The sequence below is a fragment of the Canis lupus genome, chromosome 4 (genome assembly GCF_003254725.2).
Source record: "Canis lupus dingo isolate Sandy chromosome 4, ASM325472v2, whole genome shotgun sequence".
NCBI classification, from domain to species: domain Eukaryota; kingdom Metazoa; phylum Chordata; class Mammalia; order Carnivora; family Canidae; genus Canis; species Canis lupus.
In genome coordinates, this window is record NC_064246.1 from 74,572,385 (window position 1) to 74,594,240 (window position 21,856).

Sequence of the window (21,856 nt, forward strand, 5' to 3'; positions counted from 1 at the left end):
GAACTTGTGACATGCGGGGAGCCCTCATGGAGGACAACTCTCAGAGCAAGGACATTTCTGCAGTGAGTTACATGGGGGCTGTGACTGGAAATAGCTTCGTTATCCCAGCACTCAGGCGTCAGAGCTTTGTTATCACAACCACGACCTTGAGAGAAAACCCAATGTCTCCTTTCCTGGGAGAGTTAGCAACCATCAGAAAACACCAGGAAAACAATGAACTTGAGCAACTGGTACAACTAGCACTTGAGGCAAGGTTGTATCCGAGACTAGGAAATAACGGGAATATGCAGTCACCCTGAAGAATCCAAGTCTTTCAAACCTTAAATGGCCTAACTGATCCATGTGTCTGCCTGTGTTCTCCTCCCTTCCTGCTTTACTCTGGCTTGTAGCTTTCTTTTAACACAGTGATTTAAAACAAAAGTATAGGTGGAGAAGTCTGCCTTAGAGACGCACATGGTAGTGAGACCCAGCTTCTCCTCCTCTCTGGCTGCTGTTGCCTTTGACTAGGGAAGCCTGAAATGTTGGCCAAGTCCTTTTTTCTGTTTTTTGTTTTGTTTGTTTGTTTGTGTGTATGTGGTGGTGGTGGTGTTTTGTTTTGTTTTGTTTTGTTTTGTTTTGTTTTGTTGTGAGTGCTCCTAAGAAAGAGAGAAAATGATGAATGATGTGGAATTAAAATAGACTGAGAGGCAAGAGACTAGGTGCTGATCTAGGTTACCATTGACTGTGGGAAAGTCACCCATTTGGACCACCATTTCTGAGGCCCCTTTCAACCCTCTCTGGTATTTATCTTCTCCTTGCCCTTAGCCTTCGAGCTGGTGATATGTTTGTTGATATCTAAGTGTTAAAGTTGGGCACAGTCTTCAGGAGAAGATGTCTTTATCCATGGCCTTCTTTGGCTGTCCCAACAACTAAGTCCCTGTCTATCTCTGCAAGGGGGAACTCATGTAGTAGATTTGACAGTGTGTGCCAGATGGCAGCATCATGCCTTCTAGTCAGTGTCATATTTGGGGAACATAAGGCCCACTTTCTTGTAGATGCTCCAGAATAGCTTCCATTTCCTCTCTTAGAGAAAGATAAAAGAAAAAAGAATTGCTGTCTTGGTATAGTGCCATGGTTACTGTAGAAGTGTCTGGAATTAAAGAATCTAGATCCAGAATACAGTGAGCTGTGTACAGATATCATCAGCTCATTCATTTATTCATTTACTCTATTACCTGAGAAACATTAAGTACCTATTGTGTGCTTGGCAGGGGGATAGAATGACAAATAAGACAACAACTCTCTTTCCATTGCTGTCTCTGCCTCACGCCATCCAGGTAACAGGATTGGGCCACACTCTGCCACTTGGCCCTTAGGCAGAACTTAAATAAGGAGCCTGGTTCAGGAAGAAGTTGGTAGAGCATTAAGCTCTGTTCTTGCAAGGGCGCCCTGGGCTAGTTACCCAGAACCTTGACCTTCGTCCCAAACTCTTATAGTCCCTTCCCTTTGGCCTAGAATGCTGACCCATTGTCATATAGTTCCTTAGGTTGGTTTTTTTTTTCCCCCTGTTGTATAATTTCCTAGATTCTGTATGACTCACCTACCTTGGTCTTAAACATTAAGACCTGACAGTTTTTAGTATCTTGGACTAATTCACTGACTTCCTAAAACCACCACTCTGGACCCTTCTGGTCTTGCCAATGTCACTAGACTTGACTAATGGCAGACCCAGTGACCACTAAACCAGCACCTGGTCTTGCTCACACTGGCTGCTTTCCTCTGTCACTGGGAACAAGGGACCTTATTCTCTGAGTGTCCTGGAACTCTCATACAGGTGATTGTGTCACTTAACTCAGTGACCAAACCTCCAGCCTTGGTTCCTGCTTCCTTTATTTAATCTTAGCCAGGATGTGCTCAGACTTCTAGTTTAAACTCCTTTTATGGAACTACAACAGTTACCATACAAAATTCATCTTATTAGATGTTATTAAATATATATTAAATACATTTGCACATCTGTTTAGTGCATTTGATGCATATAATAGAGTTATGGCAACTCTTTTGGCATAATATTTAAATTCAGTTTCCTCTGATATACATCACAATTTCATTTTCACAATTAAGTATGTTGAAAAAAATTCCACAGTCTAGAAAACAGAGGAAAGACACAGAAAGTTTCTTCTAGAAACACTTGCCTCCAGTATCCACATCTTTAGGAGATTCCTGGAATGTGGTGAAAGAAGCAACCACCTGGAATTATGGTGGAACGTGACCACCCAGATCCCATCCACTTTCATGAGCCTGTGTGTTTACAGGTTTCATTCTTCCACCTATAGCTCCCTAGTCTCTGCCACTGATCTTTTTGGTTGGATTCAGTTCACCTAGAGTTAGGAATTGACACCAATTTCAAGTTATGTTAAGATTGCTGTCTTAATTGCTTAATGAGGCAGATTCTGGACTTTTTTCTTGGGGCCATTTAGTCTCTGTGACAAACTGAGGAAGCTCATGAATGAAAGGAACCCATCAAGAACACCTCACAACACATGTTGGGATCTGTGGCAGCAGTATGTAAGGTTGAGACACAAGTCTGGACAGTGAGAAGGAAGAGACGCTTCTAGGAACAAATGACATGGCTTCATGACTCACAGTTGCTTCTATGCTATACGGCAAGATTCAGTTTGTTTGCTGTTGGCTTAAGGGAGAATAGTGTCCACTCTATGATTTTAGGTGGGTGAATGACATGAGAAGGTCAGTGTCATAGAACACTGGTTTGCCAACAACATACACAACTGCCTGGGACAGGGGAGCCTGGTGACAGGAACTGAGTCCACATAGATAGGATGAGAATTTTTTAAAAAATATTTTATTTATTTATTCATGAGAGACACAGAGAGAGAGGCAGAGACACAGGCAGAGGGAGAAGCAGGCTCCCTCTGGGGAGCCTGATGCAGGCCTCGATACCAGGACCCAAGGATCACGACCTGAGCCAAAGGCAGACACTCAACCACTGAGCCACCCAGGTGTCCCAGGATGAGAATCTTATAAGAAAACATTTCAGAGAAAATCCAAGGCAGAAGTAAATGCATAATAAAAAGAAGGAATGTGGCTTCCTTGAAACCAGAGTATCACCTTACTTGGAGACTGTCCTAGATCATGTTTCCTAGAAAATCCCAGGCTAGAAGGAATGGGAAGAAAGAGAATGACTGGACACTCTACTTGACAGTTTTCATATCAAGGGAGCTCAGGGCTGCCACCCTTTGTCCCAGAAGCATTTAGGGTCAACATCTGTTCTCTCTTCTATGTTTCCTTTCCACTGACTTCTAGCAAAAGGTTTTTAGTTGCTTATGGTGTGTTCCAAGGTTCCAGTGCCCCTACAACACATTTTTTGAAATAATTAAAGCTGAAACTCAATCTAGGATAGAGCAATTCGACTTTCCAAAGATCTGCCAAGCACACTTGTGTGTATGTATTTCCTCCTCACTCTGATTTGGGAGCGGGTCAAATGCAGGGTTTTACCTGAACTTGACATTGACGTGTCATTACTGTGAAGGCAGGCATCAAGAAGTGGACTGGCATTTCCCAGGAGCCTCTTCATGTGAAACCAACAGATTTGGGCCTGCAGTGAGGATTGTTTTGTCTGCTGCAAACTGACAGCATAAATCTTTTTAAAGATGAGCTGGTCGTTGTAGATAAATTGGGGTTAATAGTATGACCTCTTTAGGAGCACATTTTTATTAGAAGTGACAGATTGGAAACCAAATATGCTACTGGGTAAATCCTTTTTGTGAATTACAAAGAGTAGTTGGATAAGATGCACTTTAGCAGCAATAACCTATTGTAGCTCTTATGATAATGGCTTCAGAAGTGAGGCCAGTTTTCTGGTCCATCCTCAGAGGCCCTGAGTATTCTTTTACCTCAAGGGGCTCAGGACTCAGTAACGGGATGGTTTCTCCAGGTGAGGCTCCATGGGTCCAGAGACTCCTTCTTTGAGGTCAAGATTACATTTTGCTACTTCCCCCCTAATTTTTCCAGAATTGCCCCACTACTGGTGCAAATGACTGACGTTTACCAGGGAACTGGGAGAGAAGTGATTTTCTGAATGCAAAATTCACCATTCTTAACACTTTAGACATGGTCTTACCAATCCTGGTAGCCTTCCTTTGATACAGAATAAATGTCTCAATAACTTTCCACCCTTCCTTTTAAAAAAAATTATTTATTTATTCATGAGAGACACACAGAGAGAGGCAGAGACATAGGCAGAGGGAGCAACAGTCTCCCCGCGGGGAGCTTGATGTGGGATTCGATCCCAGGACCCCAGGATCACAGCCTGAGCCGAAGGCAGACACTCCACCACTGAGCCACCCAGGCATCCCTCTACCCTTACTTTTTAATAAGATTCTCCTTTCTATAAAGAAGACCCTTGAGGATAAGATACTCTGGAGGATTTTTTAAAGCCCTTTCTACCAATCACATTTTTTTAAAATTAAAAATGCTATTTTAAGAGTTGATTAGCAAACCCTAGTTATAGGCATATGTACTTCCCACCTAGATGTGTGATGGTGGCATAGATGGAACCCAGTTTTCTCATTTGGTAAACAGAAAGGTTTGTAGCCATTCATTTCCAATTAAATGCCCATTAATAGCAGATGGGTTAAGTAAATGAACTTTCTGTTTTTGCAGTTGTTGAAATGCTCAAAAATACAAAAAGATATGTAAAGTATATTAAATTTTAAAAGTGATGGTTGGAAAAAAATAAAAAATAAAAATAAAAAGTGATAGTTGGAATAGTTCATGTACCATGATCCCACTTGTTAAAAAATTATGTGTATATGTGCTTATACATGCAAACAAAGATTTTGAAAAAGAATCCAATAAACTGTTCACTGTAATTGTCTTTGGGACATGAGACTGGAGATGAAGGAAAATTGAAATTTTTACTTTTCATTTTATTCTCAAGTATGGGCTTTTTTGTCACACGCAAAGGAGTCTGGTGGGTATATTGTGGTTCTTTTTAACTCAAAATTACCGTAATTTTATATTTTGGCTTTTCCCTAGATACTCTTTTGCAAATATGTGTTACAAATGTGCATTACTTTTGCTCATCGCTAGATCTGTCTCAGTTTATATCTTCTGTCTGTAAACTGTTCAGAAGCAGCACTTAATATTCACTGAAAGCTTTTATTTTAAATTTATTTAAATTTAATGTGTCTCCCCTTTGAATTTGGCAGAGTCCACCGCGTTAAATATTTCTGATTTTGGATTTTCTCTCTTAAGTGAAAGATAAAAAGCACAGTCTTCGTTTTTGGGTTTTTTTTTTCCATCTAGTTCTCTTTGCTTTTGTTTTTTTGAGGGAGGGGTTGTTTTATTCTTTGTAAACAAGGGAGATAAGGTGGTCACCACAATATTTGATGCCAATTGATTTTTCTGCATGAGTTCTTGTCTGAGAAGGCATATGACATCCCAAGTTAGAAGGGGCTACAGATCAAGATGCTCCAAAGGCATTTCAATAAATTGCATTAGCCTCAATTACACATGATAAATATTTTCCCTGAGCTAGTTATGAATCTACAGTGTTAGGGCACCTGGGTGGCACAGTCAGTTGAGTGTCCAACTCTTGATTTCAATTCAGGTCATGATCTCACAGTTGTGAGCTTGAGCCCTATGTCTGGCTCCATGCTCAGCACAGATCCTTCTTCAGAGTCTCTTTCCCTCTCCCTCTGCCCCTCCCTGATCACATTCTCTCTCTCTCTCTCTCTCTCTCTCTCTTGCTCTCTCTCTTCTAAATAAATAAATAAATAAATAAATAAATAAATAAATAAATAATCTTTAAAAAATTTTTGTAGTTTTAATCAACTATTTCAGGTAAGTATTGTGAGAGCCAAATGGAATTTAATCAAGTACTACAAGACCTGCATTTTGGTCTTGCTGGATGGGAGATGCCAGTTTGAAAAATGGAGCTAGGGTTGTGGCCTGAGGATCTGAGCAAATCATACCTGCTGACCAGCCCTAGGATTTTAGCTCCCAGGACCCCTGCTACTCTCATGTCTGAGGGAGAGAAAACAGTCAAGGCCCTCCCAGGTCACAGAGATGAAGGTTTGCTTGTGGCTGAAAAACCTAGTGTCCATCCGCTGCAAAATGAACAGGATTATCAGGATCTTAAAACCAGCATTTATATAGAAAGGTTAAAAGAACAAAGAATGTTTTGCTTAGAAAAGAGAAAAATAATTGAATATCAGAGTTGTGAGGGCTGTCAGACATCATCTGGTTGGAGCCCCTTCATTGTGCAGATGACATTTAAAGAAGTTAAATAAGTCAGTGAACACCATATAGCTCATTCAAGGTGATGCAAAAACTAAGATTCAAGTGTTCTGACTCCCATGTCTGGCATTTTCTCATGCCATCCCCGAAGTCCATGTTCTTTCCAGTGTATCACATTTATAAGGTGATGATTCTTAAGAAGCCCAAATAGGATAAATGCATAAAATGCTTAGTGTGGAGCCTGCCAAAGGGAAGAAACCATTATGTGTTAATTCCTTTTCTCCCCAGTATGTCTCCTACCATGACAACCAATAAATAAGAATAGGTCTATAGCTAGAATTGATCATCATCTTTAAATGGATGCCCTCTGGTGCTTTTTCACAAAAATAAAATGTAAGTTCATATTTCATCAAAACATAGAAAAATAAGAAAAAAAAAACCCTGTCTAGTGAATAGAATTGCCCAGCAACATAAAAAGCTATGCTCAGAGCTAAGTTTCTCATCATGAGCTATATTCAAGAGGACCAGGTGGCAAATCAATCCAAGATTCCCTCAGGAATTCTCTTAATGAATTTAAGCTATGATTAGATTATTTCTAAGAGTCTATCTTTAACTTGCAGGCAGTGAGGACAACTGAGCAGAAGGGTGTATCCAGTGCAATGTTGAAGATTCATCTGATAGCCACGACAAATGGGGGAGCAGAAATGCTAATGGGGAGCTAATTAGGGGCTATATGTTTTTTAACTTCAATTTAAAATCACAGAAAAGTCAATGCTGGATCAACCACAAATGTTTCAGAGTTTAATCTGCATTTATTTCACCTCTTCTCACAAAACTGTGTATGTACTAAGTCACAGAGCACCTGGGAATTCTGCTCCTGCCCAAGCTCTTTAAAATTCCCCATGACTAAATATAAAAAAATAGTGAAAGGGATTATAGGGGAAAGGAGAGAAAATGAGTGGGAAATATCAGAGAGGGTTACAGAACATGAGACTCCTAACTCTGAGAAATGAACAAGGGGTGGTGGGAAGGGAGGTGGGTGGGGGGTTGGGATAACTGGGTGATGGGCACTGAGGGGGGCACTTGACGGGTTGAGCACTGGGTGTTATACTATATGTTGGCAAATCGAACTCCAATAAAAAAAATAAAAATAAATAAAATTCCCATGACTGACACCTAGGTGGCTCAGTCCATTAAGCATCTGCCTTTGGCTCAGGTCATGATCCCAGGGTCCTGGGTTGGAGCCCCACACCCGGCTTCCTGCTCCACGAGGAGTCTGCTTCTCCCTCTCCTTCTGCCTGCCCCTCCCACTGCTTGTTCTCTCTCTCTCTCTCTCTCTCTCTCTCAAATAAACTAAATCTTTAAAAATAAATAAATAAATAAATAAATAAATAAATAAATAAATAAATAAATAAATAAAATTCCCCATGACTAGTGTATCTGCTAATCCCAGTAACCACCCAGGGGGAAGATAAGGGCACTAAACAGTGGGGATGAATAATGAGTCAGAAACAGAGTGTGTGCAGCCAAGCAGGTGTGCCTCTTTCATCATTCTGTCTTCTCTCCTTAGGTTATGTTGACATTGGGCTGATTCCAAAAGGAGCAAGGGACATACGGGTAATGGAGGTTGAGGGAGCTGGAAACTTTTTGGCCATCAGGAGTGAAGATCCCAAAAAGTATTACCTCAATGGAGGTTTTATTATCCAGTGGAACGGGAACTACAAGCTGGCAGGGACCATCTTCCAATACGACAGGAAAGGGGACCTAGAGAAACTGATGGCCACAGGCCCCACCAATGAGTCAGTGTGGATCCAGGTAATGCAGAAGTAAAGGTAAATGCTGATATGTTTATTAGTGAAGATCTTTCTGATTTTCATTTCCAGGGTATTTGCTAGGGGAGACTACGAACGCTTAAAACTTCGTTTAACAAGGAGCAGGGAAGAAAGCAAGATATTACTTTGTGCGAATCATCCTTTATTGCCTAGAAATTGCTAAAACCCTGATAAGTGCCAGGGGCCCTAAAGTCATTTATTGGGAATTTTGAATTCAATTTCCAGTATGGTTGACACAGGCTGTTTATTTCAGAGTGATTTTTTTCTCAGGCATAAAAAGGATGCTCTCCATCTGGGCTGAGTTTCCAAGTAGCTTTCCAGCAGCAGCGATGGACCAACACAGTTTTCTCATGTTATCACGTGGTTGTTCTTAGGCAAGAGGCTTGACTTTGTGAAGCTCTTGGAGAACAGGATTAGAATGTTGTATGTGCACCTTAAGGGCATGGTCTTTCCTGTTGGCAAGGAACCAGAGAGAAAGAGTGGAATCATCATACCAGTAGAGATAAGACAGGTTGGGGATGCCAGATGGCTCCAGAGAGAGTCTGACCTAACCATACTCAGAAGTTAGAGGGAGATGATTCCAGAGCCAGAGATCAGAGCACTCAAAGAAGCCAGAGATCAAGGCTTGACTGCTATGATTCATAAATGTCTGGGGACCTGACATCTTACCATACATGGCAAAGGATTTATATATGGGAACCCTCATCCCAAGGAGCAACCAATCAATCCATCAGCTCTAAGTTTAAGATGAATCCTTTTTAAACGTGTGGTGAGGGGCGCCTGGGTGACTCAGTCAACTGAGTGTCTGCCTCTCGGTTTCTGCTCAGGTTGTGATCTCAGGGTCATGAGATTGGACCCCACAGTGGGCTCTGCACTCAGCATGAAGTCTGCTTTGGATTCTTTCCCTCTCCCTTTGCTCCTTGCCCCACTCAAGTGCTCTCTCTCTCACACACACACACTCTCTCTCGCTCTCTCTCTAAAATAAGTAAATAAATAAAATCTTTTTTTAAAAATGTGTGATAAGTAGACTGCCTGCAGGAGAGGGAAGTGAGGGGAAGGCCCCAAGAGGGGCATGACTTGGCTAAAGCCTATGAACATTTTTACCCCAGAACTATATATTTTATAGGAACTAACCATCCTGAGAGCTAGAGAAGAGTATCATAAGACAACAGCAACAACAATAATAAAAGTTACTCTTTATTGAATGCTGACTACATGCCAGTCACTATTCTATTCATAGCTAATCACTGTACATTTATTGACTTATTTAACTCTCACAACACCCCTACTAGTCACACACTATTATTATCCTCACTCTGGAAATGGAGAAACACAAAGAGATTAAGTAACTTACCTATAATCATCAAGTTAGTAAGTTCACAAGGGTGCAAGGTGACCCACCAGTCTGTTGTTGGAAAAGATGCTATCTCATTCCCTCAGAGCAGTTTCCAGAAGATTAGACTTCCCTGGGCATTCAGCCAAGAAATAATTGAATGGATATGAGGTATAGATAGATAAAGACATGGATGGATATATATACAGATATAGATAGATGTATTGGTGGAAGTAGAGGTGGGGGTGAAGATACATTCATTTATTGGCATTTGTTCCAATGCACACCTTCATAACTGCTCTAAGATGACATACCTTCTGTCACAGCTGTGTTTTACAGTATAAAGTCATGACAGTGATGTCATCCTTCTTTTGCCTTTTAGCTTCTGTTCCAAGTGACCAACCCTGGCATCAAGTATGAGTACACAATCCGGAAAGATGGCCTTGACAATGACGTGAACAAACTGGTGTACTTCTGGCAGTATGGCCGCTGGACAGAGTGCAGTGTAACGTGCGGGACAGGTGAGCAACAGCTGCTGTGTCTGGGAATCCATGTCGGCTTCAGAATGAGCCGTGGAGGCAGTCTAAGCACGTGGTTCATACTCTGTGCCTGTGGATCTGCAGGGTTCCAGAAACACGGCCCAGGAGCCCCTGTGGGAGCAAATATTCTGGTCATGGTCTAATGAGAGAGGCAGTTTTTCCTTTACACTTCATGAAAGATTTTCTTTGAAAAAAATGTTAACATGTGTTTTGTTTTGATTTCAGCTTTATTGAGATATAACTGACATACAACATTGTGTAAGTTTAAGGTGTACAACTGGATGATTTTGTACACGTATATATAGTGAAATGGTTACCACATAAAGTCAGCCAGCCCATCCATCACCCCAATAGTTACCTTTTTTGTGTGTGGTGAGAACATTTAAGATTTGGTCTCTTAGCAACTTTCAAGTATACAATACAGTATGACATGTGTTTTAAAAAGCAAAACAGAGAGACTTAAAAACCTGGTTGAGGACCTGAGGTCTACAAAAGTCAAACACCCCACTCAGAGGCTGACTGTCAGTAATGGCCAAAACCAAACCATGACAAGCTCTCCTGATTCCCACCCAATGTTCTTTATTCTGTCTCCTATTTACCAAGTATTTATATCTATGAGGAGAGTAGTTTTCTCTTATAAAATGGAGCATTGGAGAGATTCCTTGCTGTCAAGTATGTCAGGATGGAATAAGTTTCTTTTTTTTAAGATTTATTTATTATTTAAGAGAGAGGGAGAGAGGAGGGCAGAGGGAGAGAGAGGGCCTTAAGCAGGCTCCCCACTGAACATGGAGCCCAACGTGGGGCTCAATCTCACTACCCTGAGGTCATGACCTGAGGCAAAATCAAGAGTCAGATGTTTAACAGACCGAGGCCACCCAGGCACCCAGGATGGACTAAGTTCTGCTACCGTAACAAAGAAATCAAAACCTCAGGAATGCAACACAATGAAGGTTTATTTCGAACCCATTCTAAGTCTGATACAGGTTGGGTGGCCCAGCATCATCTTGGAGCTAAGACATCTGAAATGTGTGACTTCCAGTGTGCCCCACGGAGAAGAAAGACTTGGAAGAGGCAGACTGGCTCTCATGAAGGGCTTTGGCCTGGTGGTGACACAGATCATTTCTGCTCACCTTTCGTTGGTGAACCTTTAGTCCTCTGGGTACTGTTAACTGCAGAGGGAAGCCAGGAACTGTGAACAAGCACAGGGGCATTTGTAGGGCACTGACTCTCTCTGCTACAGGCTAGATGAAATTCTGTGAGGCCTGGGAGCACAGGCTCAGGGCCTGTCAGGTATTTGGACTTTTCACTCTTTGGGGAGCGTTAATAGTAGTACCCATGAGAAGGCCTCTGCCTTGATCTCTTCTTTTAGATCGTGTCCAGGTCTGTTCTGGAACTTCCTGCCTTGATCCTGTATAACTACCACCTATAAACTAGGGCAGCAACAGGGTGAAGTGCCATATTCAGCGATGCAACCAAGGGAATGAAGCTGAAGGAGTGAATGGGCCAGAAGAACACCATCTTCTCCCCCATGGGTTTCTCTCTCACATACTGTGTCCCTGCACCACTCATTCACTTGCTCTCCCCTGTCCTCGCTCCCTGCCCCAGGAAGTAGTCCTGCAAAGAGGTCCAGCAACAGGCATTAAGTCCATGTACCATCAACCTAATAAACAATTTCTGTATCACCAACTTCTTCCTTTCCCTCCGTCAGTACAGAAAGGTTAGCTTTTAGAAGGCACGGGGATCATGTTCATTTCAAAATGTGTGATGTTTTGAAAATCCTAAATATCTGGAGATCCATTAGAGTCAAAGGTGTGATGTGTGGCAGCGGCTGGTGGTGGGGTTAGGATCAGTGGTGGGGTTAGGGTCAGTGCTGTTACCCCCTGGCTGTGGCTAGCATTTCCAGACATCCTGCCCCACTGCTTGGGAGGCTGGGCTGGCTGTGGCACAAAAGCAATTTAAGCAGGAAAGAAGTTCATGAAAAAAATTTCCCTGAGGAGCAGTTGTGAGGAAAATGAGGTCGTGGGGACTGTAGTCACAAATACATTTTCCAGCTCACATCCCCATTTTTCTCTTCTTTCAGAAAAGTACAGGTGTAAGCTGTAAGCTTAAATCATTTTTGTCTCAGGACACCAAGGAGTGAAAACTCAGCCAGTCCAGAGGGGCCAGGTGCCCCTCCACAAAACAGAACACCCATCCCCTTTTCTGTTTCAGCATGGGGTGAATTCTTTGCATCACACACGCAGTGTTTCAGAACACAGGGATACAAGGTAATGGCCAATCGGCACAGTCATCAGAAAGCAGGCTCCTCCTGGCTAGGAAATGAGATGTCCTTACCAAATGTGAATCAGGATCCTTCAGCAGCACCTCGGCCTGCGTGGGCAAATGTCCTCCTGGGTATTAAACCTTAACAGGAGCTGTCAGGGAGCTGTCACGGTGTCCACGTTCTCCCCCGAATCCCAGTCACACTGCCTGTTTCAGTGACCGTGGGCTGTCTTCATCTGGCAGAGAAGAAAGACAACATTTCTCCTTTCGTGCTGTCAGACAAAGAGGGTGAAATGCTAATATTCCCATAAGACACACGTTGCTAAATCTAAAGACAGAAGACTGCCTGAAACACTGAATCAGTCATCGATGTCGTTGTATTTTCTTTGAGTTAAAACTTTCTATATTACAAAATTAAGTTCAATAGCTTACCCGAAAAGTAAAAATAGGAAAAGTCACTCCCCTGACACATGCACTTTTGTACTTTGCTTTTTTTGCCTTCCAATATCCTTATATGTATACACATGCTTTCACTTAACGTCGTAACAGGGGTACCTTTCCATGTGCTACTCCATCCTCATAGCTATCATTTTTATGGATGTGTTGCATTTCCCTGGCAAGACAAAGAAAAATGTCTTGAGCCAATTCTATATTGATCATCATCTTCTGGTGAGCTTTTGGGGACCATGTAAAGAATTATTTAATTAGCGTTGATTTATAGATGGAATTTCTAGGTTCAAAGAATTTAAATATTATGGCAATGTTCAGAACCTTATTACCAAATTGATTCCCATAGTAAAAGATTTACAAACAAGTAGTGGCAACCACTTTATTTGTTTTGCTTTATTTTCATTGATATTACATTGTTTTAGCCTTATGCTTTGTTGCAGGGAAGCATTACAAATGTCCTAGCAAAAATGGAGAACGTAACAACAAACTCTTGCATACCAGCCACTCAGCCTTGTCAGATCTTACCATCGTTCATGCTTATTTCAATCTTCATGTTTAAACAAAAAAAAATCACACAAATATGCTTGAAGAGCATTTTGCTGGCTCCACTCCCTTTCGTTTTTCTCCAGGGCTAACTAGGGTCATGAAACTAGTATTTATTGTTTTCATGCATCTTGTTAAATGCTTTTATTATATATGTGACTAGCCATATATATTAAAAAATATTGTTTCTCAAGCATTTAGGCTTTTTATAAATAGGATCGTTATCTGTGCATTATTCTTTGTCTTGCTGGTTTTACTCAGTATTATGCTTTTGAGAAAAATCCCTGCTGAATAAAGGGGAAAGAAGAAAAAATAAGTGGGAAATATCAGAAAGGGAGACAGAACATAAAGACTCCTAACTCTGGGAAACAAACTAGGGGTGGTGGAAGGGGAGGTGGCCGGGGGGTGGGGGTGACTGGGTGGCGGGCACTGAGGTGGGCACTTGACGGGATGAGCACTGGGTGTTATTCTGTATGTTGACAAATTGAACACCAATAAAAAATAAATTTATTAAAAAAAAGAAAAATAAAAATCCCTGCTAATGATAGTAGCTCTAGTACATTCACTTGAAGGGCTGCGTACTATTCCACTGTGCCAGTATACAATTATTTATACATTCCACTATTTTGCAGTTATAAACATCTTTGTAATGCTGTAATGAACACCTTTCCTCAACATTTCCAAAGCTCAAAGTAACCATGTGCATTTGAGATAGGTCCACATGTTCGTGATAAAGCATGAGAATCACAAATAGGAACACACGTTCCACTCTGACCCGGATGTGAGACCCTACACTGATGTTGAGAGGACAATTCACTTCTTTGGAAAATTAGTCAGATACTTCTTTGGCTATTTTAAAATTTCATTCATCTTGGCACTGATCCATCTTTCATCCACTGTTAACTGTCAGGGTCAACCAAGTGAAGGTATTGATCTCTGACAATATCTGGAAGATTTTTGTTAATATTTAGGACTTCGTGAAAATAATAGAAAATTTACTGAGATGGATTTAAGCATAGGCTGAGGAATAAGGCTTATCTTGTTTACCATACACATAAATATATAGTATTTATCAGATAAATTACAAGTAGTATGTAATGATAGACACCATTCATTCCAATAGAGAAACTGAAACATCATTATTAGTTTTGCCCTTTGCACAGCATTTGCCTGGCCCGTCCATCTGTTCAGCTCGCTGCTGATCCAGCACATTTATCTATGCAATAGTATTAACTTTGCGACAGGTATTTTATGTAATATTTTGTGTCCTTCTGCTACTTCTGAGTAGCACATTTATCTTTGCTATTCATGCACAGAAACAGGCCTTTTGGGGGGATATTTCTAACCTCTGAGAGCCACCTGACAGTTTCCTTTTAGGTTTTGACAGGAAGAATTTGCCAACGTTTTCATGAAATTTCCAAGTACCTAAACTCTTCTTTTCTCTGCTCTACCACGGCAGGTACATGCCAGTGTTTCTGGCTTTGGCCACGTCAGCCTGTAATCCACTCACACTGTCTAAGATGCCTCCACAGGTGCTTGTGTCTTTTCCAATGACTCAGTCCTTGGGCCCTGGAAGTTCCTCTTACAATGTTGCTTCCAGCTGTTGACAGTGTCTGATTTATATAACGAAAGAGGAATAACGCAGTCTTATCAGTTGACAAAGCCTGAGTGGTTGAAAGGTTACCTATGTCTCCAAAAGAAGAAAATACTGTTTTATTTAGCAATAAAATATTGTTGATTCATTTTGAAGGATTCGCTTACCCTATGACAACTCCCTCTGACATTTTTAAATGTTGAGATGTGATTGCTGGTGTGTGAGTATGAAAGCCAGCCTGGGCACCGGGGCTGGAACGAGTCACATGAGGCAGCGGGAGGTGGCAGATGGCAGGTCCTGTCCTGCCAGCTGTGTGCCTGGGGGGAAGCCCCTCCACGTGCTGAAGTGGGGAGGTGACTGGCTTTTGGTGTACTCGTAGCCTTTCGAATATGGGAATTCTGTATACCAGTAAGCCCTCTCAAGGCCTGGATGCCCTGAGGGTTCAGGGCGCCAACCTTTGTGCAAGCTGATGCTCTGTCCCCGGGAGGGGAGGCATCCCAGTCCCCAGTATTTCACATCTAACATTGAAGCATTACCTCCCTCAAGTGACATGATGACTTCCTTCTCTCTATCCCTCTGCCTCTCCATCCATAACATTCTGACCACCCTCTCTCCTCTCTTGCTAATGTCTTTGGTAGCAGAACCTGTGGTCTCTGTCTTCTCTCCACCTGTGTGACTTCGCTGTGCCTTCATTTCTTCATCTTTCACATACCAAATAATGGTAGTGTTGACCTCATTGGATTGTTGCGAGGTTTGGGTCATTATATTTCAAAATAGATAATAAGTAATACATTTTAATATATTTATAATATATTAAATATATATATACTTGCTGGCATGCACACATACAGTTTTGAACAGTGCTTGGGACAAGGAAAGCAGTACGTGTTCACTATTATTATTTATCCAAAGCTAAACCCAGCTTGCAGATGTACTTGGTTTGCCCCTGGAACAAACCAGATAACCTATGGACAGCCTCCCCATCAGCCATAAGCATGATCACTTGACCAGGGGCCTCACTTGACACTAAGTGTGTGGGCTCAGGATTTAATATATGTGAACCCTCTGCCTGACCCCCAGGTATTCGCCGCCAGACTGCCTATTGTGTGAAGAAAGGCCACGGGATGGTGAAAGCTACATTTTGTGACCCAGAAACACAGCCCAACGGGAGACAGAAGAAGTGCCATGAAAAGGATTGTCCACCCAGGTAAGAAGTGATAAGAATTAGAGCTCTGTGTGTCTGCTTTGAATGATGTCTGGTTGGGGCATCTGGGTGGCTCAGTTGGTTGAGTACTCAACTCTTGATTTTGGCTCAGATCATGATCTCAGGGTCATGAGATCAAGCCCAGTATTGGGCTCTGCCCTGGGCATGGAGCCTGCTTGAGATTCTCTCTTTCCCTCTCCTTTTGGCCCTCCTTGTTTGTGCTTTCCCTCTCTCAAAGAAAGAAAGAAAGAAAGAAAGAAAGAAAGAAAGAAAGAAGACTAATTTAATAGTAATCTAATGCTCAGTGATAAAGGAGGGTTGTGAGGTTTTGTTATTAGAATAAGTACAGGAGGGAATCCCTGGGTGGCTCAGCATTTTAGCGCCTGCCTTTGGCCCAGGGTGCGATTCTGGAGTCCTGGGATCGAGTCCCACGTTGCACTCCCGGCATGGAGCCTGCTTCTCCTTCCTCCTGAATAAATAAATAAATAAATCTTAAAAAAAAAAAGAATAAGTACATGAAAACTCTTACAGGTTTCTGTGGCAGTGCTGTTAGAGCCTGTGACAAGCTGTGAGTAGGGACATCTTCTCCCCATAGAGTAGCTGGTGTGTTCTGTGTTTGTTTATTTGGTAAGACTGTCTCAAAGCATTGCCGAAGAGAATGCTATATAGAAGAGAATGCTATATAGATCCCCCCAAAGTTCTTGAGCTGACAGGTGTGGCTGTTCCCGGGACACTGCACCAGCGCAGCATAACATTCACTGTCAGATCACAGTGCCCATCTGCATGTAAGGCAGCCTGGAGTGGCTTCCAGAGCAGGCTTTCTCAATCTCAGCACTGTTGACATTTGGGATGGATGACTCTTGGTTGTGGAGCCGTCCTGTGTGTGGTAGGATGTTTAGCGACACCCCCAGCCTGTACCTGCTTAGACATTAGTAGCGACTTCCACCCTTCCTCCAGGTTGTCACAACAAAAATATCTTCAAACATTGCTAAATGTCTCGTAGAGGGTAAAAGCACCCTTGGTTGAGAACCAGTGTTACAGAGCTACTCATTTGCTGTTCTAGATAGATATTGGAATCCCAGAAGGTGGCTAGAATGTTATTATTAGGGACTTATGTTAAAGAGAGAGGGAGAGAAAGAAAAACAGCAAGAAGTAGAAGGAGGGAGAGAGGAAGAGAGAGGGGAGGGAAAGAGAGAGGGAAGGAAAAGGGAAGGGAGAAAAAAAGAATTAATTCTGAAGAGTGTCTTCATTCTCTAGTGACCTTCAGCAGGGGTGCACTTAGGTTGTGGCTTCCATCAGGCATTCATTCCAGGCCTAGGGAGACACACTAAAAGGAGTTTAGGTAAACAGGAGGGGACTCATTGGTATTGTAAATCAAACAAGTGGGACTCTTGATTTCAGCTCAGGTCATAATCTCAGGGTCGTGAGATGAAGTTCTGCATTGGGCTCCATGCTGGGCGTGGAGCTTGCTTGAGATCCTCTCTCTCTTTCCATCTCTCCCTCTGCCCCTCCCCCCACTCTCATGCATGCTCTCTCTAAAAAAAATAATTAGTTTAAAAAAATAAACAAGTGATAAACTGAGCTCTAAAGAAAAAGCCAGAAGAATGTGATAAATCTCAAAGAACTAGGTAAAGAGTCCAGACAAATCCATGAAGGAAGGCAGACAAATCCGTGAAGGCAGGCAACGAGGCCTCTGGTGAGGGCAGACAGGACGCAGAGGCCGGAGTCAGAAGGATTATTCTGTGTCCAGCTCTGTGGTTTCTGCTGGGGGGGTGGGGGGACAGGCCAGGAGGCAGGGAGCCAGACCCTGACCTGCCTCACCTCTCCAGGGTCACCTCACCTGGCTGCAGCTCTTCCCTGCAGCTCTTGCCAGCCCTAGGTTTTGTCTGTAGCTGCCCTTCCCATAATTTCTTCTCTGGGAAGAGTGAGCCAGGAAGGAGGCACAGTTCTTGGGGCTAATCACTCACCCATGCTCTGCCGTGCTCACATGCTTCCTCACACTCGGTCTCCCTCAGGGTTAATGATCCTCTACCAGTAAATACCTGTTGCTCTCCTGGGACACACAAGCCTAGGATTCTCACCTTGCTTTTCAAAGCCACTCTCTCTGTGGGTTAGATGTCCTCATCTAACCACAGCTGATTATTTCCTGCCTCTAACTTTGTCCCTGGTGTTCAGGTTCTCATTTCATCTTATTACATAGTCTCTCTCCCCCTTACTATTACCAGCAAATATTTATTAAGCTTGTTATTTCTCACGAGAGGCACAATGGTGATTATAGCCATATAACAGTTACCATTTACTGAACACTGAGGTATCGTGACACAATAGAGGCTATATATGCCATCTCTGTGCCTGGTTCCTCACAGAGCTCTTAAAACTTCTAGAACCACCAAAGGGACTGTCTTGTATGCTAACGAAGTGGCCAGGGCTCCCAGACAGCCTCAGGATGGAGCTGGCTGACAGAGGATGCTGTGACTGGAGGGTTTGAATTTTCAGCTCTACTCCCTAACCTCTGGGGAGGGCAGAGGAGCTGAAGGTTGAGTTAGTCACGAATGGCCCATGATGTAATCAGTCCTGCCTATGTAATGAAACCCCCATTAAAAAGACAAAAACAAAGTCTAGCTAGAGGGGAAGGAGAGCTTCTCGGAGCTGAACGCGTGGAGGTGCTGGGAGGGTGGTGTGCCCCAAGAGGGTATAGAAGCTCTGCCACCGTTCTCCTGGACCCCGCCCTGTGAGTCTCATCCATCTGGCTGTTCCTGAGTTATATCCTTTTATAATAAATGAGTAATCTAGTAAATAATTTTTTTTTTAGTTCTGTGAGCCATGCTAGCAAATTACCAAACCCTTGGCAGGGATGTGGGAACCCCTGATTCATAGCCAGCCGGTGAGAAGCACAGGTGACCACCACCTGGACGTGAAGAGCAGGGGGTGGGGGCGGTGATGTGGGTCTGAGCCCTTAACCTGTCCAGTCTGCGCTAACCCCAGACAGTTAGGATCAGAATTGCTTGGTGCAGAAAACCCACACATTTGTTGAAACATAAGTAATGGGAAAGTAGAGTAGAAAATAACAGTGGGTTTTGGGGGGGTTTTTTTGTTTGTTTGTTTGTTTGTTTGTTTTTTTTTTTTTTTTTTTTGAGAGAGAGAAATAGTGACAGAGAGAGAGAGAGAATGAGCAGGGGAGAGGCAGAGGGAGAGAGACAATATCAAGCAGACTCCACATGGAGTGCAGAGCCTGACTCAGGGCTTGATCTCACAACCCTGAGATCATGACCTAAGCCAAATCAAGAGTTGGACACTTAACCAACTGAGCCACCAAGGCACCCAGAAAACAGTGGGGTTTTTAAGCACCTACCTCACTTCTGATGCTGTTTTAGAGATATCTTATATATTCTCTTTATTATTCTCGACTACTCAGAAAAATAACTATAATTGTGCCAATTTTATAGAGGAAAAAATATTCCTTACCTCACTCAGCATCATGCAACTAGTAGAGGGCAGAGGTTTGAACCCAGGCTGTCTGGCTATAGCCTGTGGTCGCCATTACATACCCCCCAAGAGAGACACACACCTCTCCCCTATCCAGGCTGTGTCTAAAGCAAAGCAAGTACTGTGCTAGGTGTGGTGGGCTCCAAAGGATCTTGATGCAGACACTCACCTGCTGAAGCCAAGGTAGGGCTCTGGGGACATGGGCTATGTACATAAAAAGCAACATAGTCAAAAAAGATTCTGGTATCAGCTCTGGTTTTAGAACAGACATCAATCTGTTGCTGACATTTTCTCACTTACCTGTAGCTGATCACTTGGCCTCACTCTTTTCAGAATTCACTTTCCATGAGAGTGGTTATCTTACCTGTGTCCACACTCCAACCATTAGAAATTTCTAGTTGGAGGTAACTTTACAGTAGGGTACTACTGGTGGGAGAGGGAGAAGGATGTTTGGGCAAGAGTCCAGAGGCTGAAGGACCCTTCCAGAGGAGCTGAGCTGAGGGGGACACAGAAGAGGAGCCTTCATAAAGGAATTCTTATGTGATACAAGCTGAGCTGTGAGGACTTGAACTTGCCCTCAGTGCGGTCATGGGATAAGCTAGATGGACATCTACATCCAGATCTCTAGAGCCTGCAAATGTTACCCCATTTGGAAAAAGGATCTTTGCCGATGTTATTAAATTAAAGGGTCTTGAACAAGTATCCACTTGAGTCCCAAATGTCATTGCAAGGGTTCTTCTAAGAGAGAGATAGAGGGAAATTTTACACAATAGTCACATGCGCACACACACACAGACATGGAGGATGATATGAAGACAGAACAGACAGATGGGAAGATACTAGCCTTAAAGACTGGAGGCCAAAGGATGCTGGCAGCCACCACAAACTGAAAAAAGGCAAAGAACAGATCTTCCATAGAGCCCTGGAAGGGGCATAGCCCTGCTGACACCTTGATTTCATCCCAGTACTACTGAATTTAGAACTATAAGAAATCAGATTTTTTGTTGTTTTAAGCTACCAAGTTTGTGGTAGTTTATCACAGCAGCCATAAGAAACTAATGCAGGCAACTTAATGCAAGCAAAAGAGCACAGGAGATCCCCCCAACGAAGTTATAGAAGCTCCAGAGCTTGGAAAACCACGTGATTGGGACTTCTTGGAATGACAAAGGATTTTTTTGGAATAACACAAATAAGGTCACTTCCTAAGGAAGCTTGCAACCAGCTAGGCTCTATCAGGTGCATATTCATTGGCAAGGCAAGCTGTTGTCAGGGCTAGACCAGCAGCCAGGCAGCTGGATCCCAAAGCCCTGCCTCCTGGCCATGGTCCCTAGGGTCCTGCCCTCCTTCCTCAGGGCTTTGTGGTTAAGTGACATCTCTTCATCCCTTAGTTCTAAAAGCAGCGTTGTCAGAACAAGGGAAGTGTTACCTCTTTCCCCCCTGGAAGGCTTCTTAGTTGGGTGCATGAGATGCAGTTTGTTGATTCAGAGCAAAATTTTGAAATGGACCAATTCCTCAGCCCCCTGCCCCACAGTCAGTAATGAAGCCCTGGCGCTTAGGAAGGAAGTGCTGCGGCCGCGGGCAGGAGCTGGGCACCGGGCACCCACGGCGCCGTCCCAGCCAGCACACATGTGCCACCCAGTGCCCAGGTTCTGGCCGAGAGCTGATGAGCAGTTTTGCAGCTGCCACTTCTGCTATTCCACATCGTCACGTTTCCGAGGAGGAAGACAGCCCATTCTATTCCTCATCTTCTGCTATTATCCTGGAAAACATCATTTCGTACAATTCCCTGCAAACAATTTGAAGATTACACTTAAGAAGAGGGAAGCGTAAGCAGTTGAATGGATCTCTTTAAATTGTTGTCATTTGGTAGCATTTTTTGCTTTTTAAAGCCTCCCACTGTGTTGTTATAGTGAGAATCACTGATAGAGCCCCAGTCTGGAGGACTTTATTTTAAAGATTTTATTTATTTATGTGAGAGAGAGAGAGAGCAAGGGGCAGGGGCAGAGGGAAATGAAGAAGCAGACTGCCCGCTGAGCAGGGAGCCCAACATGGGGCTCTATCCCAGGACCCAGAGAGATCACCACCTGAGCTGAAATCAGACACTTAACCAACTGAGCCACCCAGGCGTCCCCCCCCCCATGCCCCCAGGACTTTTACACTGTAGTTGTAAATTGTTGTAGTTGAAAATTGTAAGTTGTAGTTGAAATTGACTCCTGGAAGGGGACTAAAGAACTGTAAAGGCAGTGCACGACCAGTTTTCCAGTTGTGTGGTGTCATCAGCATTCTGGTAAGATAAAGATCAGTGGCAAAAACAGAATCAATCAGGGTAGGTTGTTGTTAATTCTGTGCTGATTAGGCCAGGGAGGTTGTCTT

At 43.1% G+C, this 21,856-nt stretch overlaps 1 protein-coding gene across 1 annotated transcript in view; it reads left to right on the forward strand.

Annotated features, from left to right (window-relative positions):
- ADAMTS12 (ADAM metallopeptidase with thrombospondin type 1 motif 12) overlaps nucleotides 1-21,856 on the forward strand; it is a 312,048-nt gene that overhangs the window by 240,087 nt on the left and 50,105 nt on the right. The window contains exons 15-17 of the mRNA XM_035714864.2: nucleotides 7,811-8,055; nucleotides 9,788-9,926; nucleotides 15,874-16,000. Of these exons, the coding sequence (XP_035570757.2) occupies nucleotides 7,811-8,055; nucleotides 9,788-9,926; nucleotides 15,874-16,000 (511 nt within the window). The remainder of the gene's footprint in view (nucleotides 1-7,810; nucleotides 8,056-9,787; nucleotides 9,927-15,873; nucleotides 16,001-21,856) is intronic.